This window comes from Lytechinus pictus, chromosome 7, assembly GCF_037042905.1.
Source record: "Lytechinus pictus isolate F3 Inbred chromosome 7, Lp3.0, whole genome shotgun sequence".
NCBI classification, from domain to species: domain Eukaryota; kingdom Metazoa; phylum Echinodermata; class Echinoidea; order Temnopleuroida; family Toxopneustidae; genus Lytechinus; species Lytechinus pictus.
In genome coordinates, this window is record NC_087251.1 from 22462747 (window position 1) to 22472586 (window position 9840).

At 37.2% G+C, this 9840-nt stretch overlaps 1 protein-coding gene across 1 annotated transcript; it reads left to right on the forward strand.

Annotated features, from left to right (window-relative positions):
* The first annotated feature begins 791 nt into the window (after positions 1-791).
* LOC129264743 (calmodulin) lies at positions 792-9508 on the forward strand. Its single transcript, XM_054902681.2, has 6 exons — positions 792-1903; positions 3253-3283; positions 4813-4956; positions 5316-5442; positions 6576-6691; positions 7446-9508. Exons 1-6 carry the CDS (start codon positions 1901-1903, stop codon positions 7472-7474), a joined length of 450 nt encoding a protein of 149 aa, XP_054758656.1. The 5' UTR covers positions 792-1900; the 3' UTR covers positions 7475-9508.
* The last annotated feature ends 332 nt before the right edge of the window (positions 9509-9840 follow it).

A 9840-nucleotide genomic window follows, 5' to 3' on the forward strand; every position in this document is an offset into this window, starting at 1 on the left:
AACAACGCGCATACGCAGTAGTAAGCGCAATTTCTCAGATGCTATGCCAAAAAGCAAAAAGCGCATGCGTGAGTCGCAGATCGGATCGCAAGGTGTGCGGTGTCGAGGCTTATGACTGCCTTGCGATTCATCTCCCTCACTCAGTCGCAAGCCAGTCGCCGACCAGTCGGGTCGTAAGGTGTGCGGTGGCCTTAAGGTGTGCGTTGGCCTTAAAGCCCCTTTCACAATTGACGTACGACCTGTTTACGACCGCCTGCAACAGATTTTTCTTGTTGTTGCACGATCGATCTCTTGGTGTCTTGCGAGCACTCGCAGTGGTTGTAGACGAACGCACGAATTTGAGGTGGTCGGAGGTGGTCGTGACTGGTCGCATCTGAATCTGAACATGTTCAAAATCCAAACGCGATCAAATACGATTGGTTTACTCGCATCAGGTCGTACCATCGGTCGGGCGATCATCGTGTGAGTGTTGTTCAACGTTGTACGACTTGGTGCGAGAGGTGACACAACTACGTATAGTCGCATTTAGTCGACTGGAGGTCGTACAACACTTGCACATGCGCTAGATACCTACAGAGACCAGTCTTGCGACTGGTTGCGATAATATAAGACTGTTGCAAGACCGATCGAAATTACGGCTTACAACATTCCACTACCGTTGCATTCGCATGTATGCGACCGTACAGCCCCTTTCACAATTGACATCCGACCAGTTTACGACCGCCTGCAACAGTTTTTTTCTGCTGTTGCACGATCGATCTCTTGGTGACTTGCGAGCACTCGCAGTCGTTGTAGACGGTCGCACGAACTCGAGGTGGTCGTGACTGGTCACATCTGAACTTTGAACATGTTCAAAATCCGAACGCGATCAAATACGACCGATTCACTCGCATCAGCTCGTATCCGGGGTCGTACCATCGGTCGGGCGATCATCGTGGGAGTGTTGTTCAACGTTGCACGACTTGGTGCGAGAGGTGGCACAACTAAGTAGTCGCATTTACTCGACTGGAGGTCGTACAACACTTGCACATGTGCTAGCGACCTACATGTACAGAGACCTGTCTTGCGACTGGGTGCGATAATATGATGTGCCATAAGACTGTTGCAAGACCGATCGCAACGGCTTACAACATTGCACTACCGTTGTGTGCGACCGTTCCCCTCGCAATCCCTCGTGCAACACTCGCATGTGATCGCACGAGCACAATAGGATCATAATCGACTTACTCGTGCAACGGGTTTTACTGGTTGTTTTTGTTGTACGACAGCTGTTGCAACTGTGAAAGCCTATGTGCGATATTATGAGATGACTGGCGATTGATGCCTGTTGCAGCCTGTCGCACGACCAAAAGGTCGCAAGTGGTCGTACGTCAATTGTGAAAGGGGCTTAACTTATGTGTACTATTGGTTCATAAAGTAGTAAAAATCTCGCAGAAGACCAGTTGAATTTTACATGCAGACTATGATTTTTCAACGATCGTGATGACAAATTTAAATGCTTACATTTTGCTTTTCCATTCAGTCTCAGTCATGATAGTGTAATCCGCGATAACAACAATTCAGTATTGTCATTCTGTTTGGTCTCGCATGGGATACCCCGAGTATTATGATAATTATCGAAGCTCATATCGCTTGCTTGGCCGCCATTTCTGTGTTGCCATGACAGCGTAATTATAAACGATAATTGATGAATGGAGATATGTGTGTATGGATGGGACGCATTCATGAGCGCACAATACTAAATCTGCTTTCAAAACCAATGCACAGGAAATTAAAGGCTTATAGTTCCGCAGAGTTCCACATGCAAGCTTTTCTCCGCCTCTAACAACCAGACTCGCCGAGATTGGTCGTCATTTTCTGTCTTCTGCCGTCAATATCTCACTCCAAAAATTGTAGAAACATGGTAAGACACATCCAAAATTAAAATAATTGTTTCTCAATTCATTATTTTTCTTGTGCAGTATCTACAATGTAAATTTCTTAAATACGCGGTGTTACATGTTATACTAAATATTGCGAGATTAATAACCGTTGAGCAGACAATGAGTTTCTCAGACGAACTGACAACACATTATAGATCGTGATTAGTAGTAGGCCAAATAATAATATAATATGTGATATGTTCAAGATATTTAGTCGTTAAATTGGCTTTCAATCATGGAGTAGATTAGCCAATTTCCAGCATTGTACCAAACTAAAACAGGAGAGGAAGGGGTCCTTCCAAGAGAAAGACAATTGACTATAACACCTTCGATGTGAGTGTATGTTTGAAACCGATTTTATGTTAAGTGCAAAGAGGCGAAGATGCTCCCGGGATGATATAAATATGAGATAATGATCATATGACTGTGAAATGGCAACCACTATTAAAATTTTTGTAGTTTCACATAAAAAAGATAAATTTATACGCATTCTGATAAAGATGTAGTCTTTAACTCTGTATACTTTTTATAAAATACTTCATCTCTTCAATGATTAATTATGTACGCATTGATTGCTTTGGGATGTGCATAGCTGTATGGATGGGAGGGCGTGTGTGATTGTGTATTTTTGGGAGAAGGGGGGGGGGGTGATCATTGAAATTATCCAACCAGTGTATCTACACAATCACGTTACGATAATCGGAATATTTTTTTTTTACGAATGCTTGGATTTGGTATGTTTCAATTTGTATGTATATATGTGTACAACCTGATTCATCCACCCTCTAAAATTTTACTTTATCTTTCGCTTCTCTACATATAATTATGAATGGTTTACCATATATTTCGATACAGGTGAAACATGGGGTACTTAAAAAATGTTGATTATGGTATTATATGGTAGTGTGTGCTGCACTCGACCCAGGTGAGGTAGGATTTATTCATTGAACGCTTTAGCGCCTATTAATATGGCGGCTTAGCTATATACAGCCGGTGTAATAATCAATGCGCAGTTGAGTATATGCACATATTAAATGCGCTATATAAATGGACTATTATTATTATTATATCCATTGGAGATGTATTTATAAACCGAAATATTCTGATAACAGTTGCCCATTTTTGCCAAAAGCATCACTAAAATAACGTAAAAGCATGATTGAGAAGAGGATGCATATTCAACAAGACACCCCCTTTGGAACCAAGTACTCTCCTTTCTTCTTTCGATTACAGTAGTAAAAACAAGTATTCATTCATTGTTCAACCAAAATGCGGGTGATTTATTGAATATTTATACGTATATTTCCTCTGTCTTTTTTCACCTTCACAGGCTGATCAACTAACAGAAGAACAAATCGCAGGTACAGTTATTAATCGATATTTTTTAAAATCCATTATTTCTATATGGTAACGCTGCTAACGCATCGGTGGCATTACTTCGTCGTTGTTTTAAAATGATCGACGTTATAGCCCCGTATATTATGTTGTTGGATCTCGAAAGTAATGGAAATAGAAGATGGAGAAGAGAGTAGGAGAGAGGGAGGGGGGGGGGGATAGGGGAGGATAGAAAATGAGAGAAACGGTGGGTATGTGTAAAAGAGATGTACATACATGATACAATCATGTACATGTACATAATATACAAAAATCAGTAGGATTTCACTTTAAAAAATTATATTCGAAAACTTGGGAGTGGAATGTGGAAAGTAAAATAGTTTTCCTAACCATTTTTATTGTACCTGCCAGATTTGTATATTGCAGATGGTAAATAAATATGTAGTTGTTATAGGACTGTAATATTTGCCATACTGTAATTTAAGCTTTCTTATTACATGTTACAAGGATAAACTTTGGGCTACTTATATCACATTTCGCTGCCGTTATTAAATTCATAGGTACTTTATGAGAAGCTTTCATGCAAGAATACAAAGGTAAACATGGCGAAGGATCTCTTTCCCTTGACATGATTGTGATTCTATACAAAGATTCAAATGAAATAGAATACCATGACTATTATCATTAATTCTCAACGCCCTGGTAATACAAATTAATTAATTTCCAAAAAGTAGATTTTCTTCACGCATAATGCATTCCCCAAATTAGTTGCCCTTATGCGCATAAGGAGAAAGAGAATTCAATTTAGGATACATATCTAGCTAAACAAAATTGCAAGCCCAAAGCGCGAGCTGAAATCTTGTGATTTTCTGACTTGGAAATCTGGACAGTTTAAGCATGTTTTGATTAAGATGAAGATAAAAATTATGTATCTCAATAGATAGTTATTGCGAGCGGAAATTGTTCGAGATTTATTCCTAAAAAAGTCACATTCTATACACTCTTTGAAATCATAAAAATGATGTGTTTCTACCTAGATCAATGATACGAGTGCGAAGCGAGCTGATAATTTGTTCTATTCCAATCTGAAACCTGGACATTTACAAGCTTTGTATCTCAATAAACAATTACCGCTAACAAAACGAGAGCTGAAATCTGTCATATACTCATCTGAATGGTAATATTTTAAGAGCTTTTTTACATGTAGGGAAATTACGAAGTGGAAATCTCAGTAAACAGGCGCGAAGCGCGAGCTGATTTTTTTTTGCGATTTAGACATAAAAATCGGAATTTCTAAGCAGTTGTTGTAGTCATAAACAGACGCTTCATGTTCATTGTGTAAACGTGCATAGAATTTCCAGTTCTTTAATGATCAGCTTAATTTGTTTATTTAGCCGATCATAAAATTAATTTATGAATCAGACTGTGACGTTGACGTAGCTGAATGTTTGGCAAATTTTTGGAGCTTACAATCATGACAATGAAATTGTCAACAATCACATCTTTCGCAAAATTTTCAGTAACACCTTTTCCGTTTGTTTTTCAATTATTATAGAATTCAAGGAGGCTTTCTCCCTATTTGACAAGGACGGCGATGGCACCATCACAACTAAGGAGTTGGGCACAGTGATGAGGTCACTGGGTCAAAACCCAACTGAGGCTGAGCTTCAAGATATGATCAATGAAGTTGATGCTGATGGTAAGTTCTCACTTAATAATAAAGACGGAACTCATGAAATGATAATTTATTCATCATTATTGTTTGAAGGTATTTGATTGTCATCTTGTAACTAGCCAAACGTGTGTACAATCTGTCTTTGAATTATTTTATGAATATTTTCAAAAAATATGTAAACAAATCTCTCTGTCTTCCGTTGCCTATATAAGCTTCTTCCAGTAGAAAATCTCGCCTCCTATGTTAACAACTCACCAGATTTCTGTGAAGTTTAAACTCTCGCCAAATTTTAATTTGAGCAGGACAAACACCGAGGATCTAGACAATTGACAAATGGGACATGGATAATTAAAGTGCAAGTAAATTTTATTTTGATGTGCTAGGGAATGGAACCATCGATTTTCCCGAATTCTTGACGATGATGGCTAAGAAGATGAAAGACACAGATAGCGAAGAAGAGATCAGAGAAGCATTCAGAGTCTTTGACAAGGATGGTAACGGATTCATCAGGTTAGCTAAGTTGAGCATCGTTTTCACCCCAAACTTGAAACGAAACGAAGACATTGATGATGAATTAACTCCTTATGATTCACCAACGCCCATTTGATCTCATTTCAATAGTTCATATTCCATTTCAGGGGCGGATCCAGGGTTTTACGAAAGGGAGGAGGCACCCTTTCCCGAGGAAAATTTTGACAAGCAAAAAAAAAAGGTCTTCACTTTCAAAGGGGGGGGGGGGCTCCTGTTTTAACGGCATTTTTACATTACAAATTTTAATTGTGCCTCTCAAAAGGGGGAGGGGGTACGGGCCGGCTGTGCCCCCCTGGATGCACCAGTGTTCCATTTCGTCCAGATTCAGTTAGTATGATATAAATTCGGTCTCATTACAGCGAATTATACATTTATGAGTATTCAAATCAACTTATGCCCATTTCGTTTGGTCTAACACAGTTTGTTCCATCTGGTTAGACGAAATAATAAGAAATAATCATTAGAGAAATGTAACCAAAATAAGTACAGCCTTTATGAGATGGTTATGATGCAATATTGATAAATGCACTAAGTAATATCAACGGACATAATTATGCTATAGTCAAATTGACAAGATTCTTGCAAAATTATCTAATGAAATCGCGGGAAACCTTGGATTAATAGCAGACTTTTAGCAGTGTCGAAAAAAATAGTTGAATGGGATAAAGTGTGGTAATATATGACTAGGAAAATCTGGGCCCCGTCATACAAAGAGTTACGATTGATCCAATCAATCGTAAATCTATGGAAATCCATCAGTGTCATAATTTTTCTACAGGAAATTTGCACAATGTCCTTTGTAAACAAAGAGAAGCACAGTAAATTTTCAAGAAAACAATGAATGTATGAATATACATCATAGTTAGAAAATATTTTGAACAAACATCCATAATAGATTTTGACGTGGCTTGCCGTCCATAGTTGTGATTGATCCAATCAATCGCAACTCTTTGTAAGACGGGGCCCTGAACTTTGAAACTGACTATTTTATTCCAACGTTAGTTATCGAGCAGTTATTTTTGATGTGGTCACATTTACTAGGATCTAGAACAATTAAAGTAGATAGATTGTGACTAGATTCGGTTTTAAGCCATCAATTTTAACCCTCACAGTGCAGCAGAATTGCGTCACGTGATGACGAATCTTGGTGAGAAGTTGACGGACGAGGAGGTGGATGAGATGATCAGGGAAGCCGACATCGACGGTGACGGACAAGTCAACTATGAAGGTGAATAATATGGGAATAAACATTGTTCCTGCGGTGTCGAAATCTCACAAACCTTTACATACCACTTAGTTTTGATTGGTTATGGCAAGTTTATAGGCACTGGGTTTTTAGTCATTTTTTTCACTGAGGGCCAAAGGATTTTTTAAAATAAAATGTGTGGGCCACCGACTAAAAGAAATGTAAGTTCACTGTTCCAGATTATTACCGTGATTACAAGAGCGACCATCGATGTATGAGCCAATGGAGGTGCGGTGGCCGAGTGGTCTAAGGCGCCTATGTAATGTCCGGGGTTCGATCCCGGCCGCGGCATCTATGCCCGTGAGCAAGGCATTTATTCTACATTGTTCTTTTATCCTGCTTTCAAATAAATGGAAATGCTATGTGCATTATTGATTACTAGATGTGCACTTGTTTTTTTTATTATTTCTTTAAAAGCATGATGTTTGGGGCAGAACCTGGCGTATGGGACAAAATTTTCAAAGAGTTGCGAGAAAACGAAGGGATTGAGCTAAACTTTTGATATTTTGAAAATGATAATCTTATTTTGTGAAAGATTTTGACGTAACGTTCAGACATTAATATCAAATTTTATCCCTTTCCTGTCATTTTCATTATTTTCCTTCTATTATGTTTCATTGTCGTGAAAAATTTGTGATAATTGATATATACAACGTGATTATAATAATATTTAGATTATGTTCATATCATCTCAACATGACCTCTGGCGCATTGTTTAATTTTTATTTCTTCCCAGAATTTGTTTCTATGATGACGACAAAATGAATGCTCAATAATGGAGTCGGAGGAGAGATGGTCAATCCCCTTGATTTACCCAGAATCACAACCCTGACAGTTACTACACATCTGACGGGGAAATTACCCAGACAAGTACCACATGTTACATAGACCTAAGGACAACTATATAAATCATATTCATTGCATTCCCGATTGATTTCTCACATTGGCTTCACATTAAGGGAAAGTTAATCATAAGGTCTAGTTGCTTTTGATAAAAGCAGAACAAATTGAATAAAATATTAATGAATGTTTGGTGAAAATCCACTTTAAAAAATAACACATTTATTGATTTTGAATTTTTAAATGTGACGTCATATGCATGCAGCTGACATATATGTTTTCATGAAATTTAAATTCCATTTTCTTTTTTAATGAAATGATGTGTGTGAATACAATATAATTTAAAAAATGCACAAATTAAATCATTTTCGATTTTTTGAGAAAATGGCATGTTATGGAATACTACTCGAATGTGAGGTCACAAACCTCATGAACCTAAAACATGGGCATTCTTTGATGATTTTTTGCTGGGCGTTATGTTTCATTTATTCATCTGCTTTTATTACAATTACATAACTTCATATGAGGGTAAACTTCTTCTACAAATGTAAGTTTAATATTGCGAGGACACAAGCAATCACCTCTATCACATTTCATATGATTCGATTAATTGCTATGTTTTAATAGGTCATAACCCTAAATGCTCCTTAGAGGGCATATGTTTAGAGTTGGATTGTAATACTGCTTTTGGTTTGGAATAATGTAAAGATTAGGATTAGGGTTTATTTAGTTTTGGAGGTTAGGTTTTATATTTGGCTCGACGTGCAGATTTTACATTGGGGCATTGTCGCTGGAGCAAATTTCATGGAACCAGTTGAAATATTCATTTTTTTTACTCGTATTGTGTACGAAAAAATGTGTATAATTTATATAAACTGAATGCCCATATTAGATGACTTTCTACTGAGAAAACATTTCCTAATTGAACCCATAAATATTAATGATAATCATGAGGAAGCTACTTGCATATGAAGTTTTAAATAAACCAATATACCTTTGTTATTCATTGATGAATTTCGCTAAACATTTATCATCATAATTTCTCTAATTTCTATTAAAAAAAAAAGAAAACACCAACTTGTCAGGGTCGATTTCCCCATTCATATTCAAAAGAGACCTATGATGACGATGTCTCCGGAAGAGAAATTCCAAACATACTTATCATGTAGCACGAGAAAATTTAATGCCCTGCAGGCCCCCGGAAAAAAAAAATCTCATTTGCGTACCCATGCCCTGCGTGATCTGCAGATGTACAAGAGAAAAGAATGTTCTGGGATTCTGCCCCGGATATGCGATGACCATTTTTCTTCTACCCTTTTTCGTTGTTTTTCCTTTTTTTTTTGCTTGTCGGATTTTAGGGATGTAAATATGATAGTTTTTGTTATTCTTTCTCATAGCGACAGTGACAATGACATAATTTCTTGCCAACGAGAACCTGATTTCTCGAAAAAGGGACATGCCCCCCCCCCCCATTCATGAAAGCCGATTCCCCCTGCACCCTTCCAATATTTTAACGTCTGTAACTGTTTATTTCCTATGGCAGTGTTTTTTTTTTCATTATGTACACGCAAGTTCTGAAAGGTGCTTTGTTACTTCTTTATTTATAATTAGTAGGACAAGGCATTCAATATTTCACCAAATCCACTGTATTGATGACTATAAAGTGATAAATACATATTTAGCTTTCACACTTGACCAAAAAAAACAGGAGAAAATGATTAAATCATACATATTTGAAAGAGTAGAATAAGTGGTTTAGAATTAATTAATTTTATTAATTAATAATCAAATAATTCAAGACCCTTACAAAGCATGTGAAATCTAACTGTGATGTATTACGTCTTTCATCATGATAAGAATTGATGTAAATGCCATTTGCAATAATAAAATGACCATTTATGACATTGCGAAAAAAAAGATAGTATTCATTGTGATATTATATGTAAATATGTGAAGGTCACTGGTGATTTTGTAACATTGTTTTGGTAATGATGATGACGATGGTGGTGGAGGTGGTGATGGTGATTACGATGATATCGATGACGAAGAAGAGGATGACGATGATTAAAATGTTGATGAAGATTATGACAGTAGTGGTGTGATGGCGGTAATGACAATTTTGACATTAGCACAGCTGGTTCCGATTCATACAGTGCGTATCAAAAAAGTTTACACTTTGAAAGAATCCTCTAAAATGATATATTTGTAATATCCTGAAGGCTTTTACACACTCATATATTGGTACAGGTCTCTATAGGTGAATGATGGTATATGACTGTCGACAGATCTTT

Coding starts and splice junctions, on each gene's coding strand:
- LOC129264743 (XM_054902681.2), top strand. Junction 3,284..4,812: donor AACAGAAGAACAAATCGCAG/GTACAGTTATTA, acceptor CAATTATTATAG/AATTCAAGGAGGCTTTCTCC. Junction 5,443..6,575: donor GATGGTAACGGATTCATCAG/GTTAGCTAAGTT, acceptor TAACCCTCACAG/TGCAGCAGAATTGCGTCACG.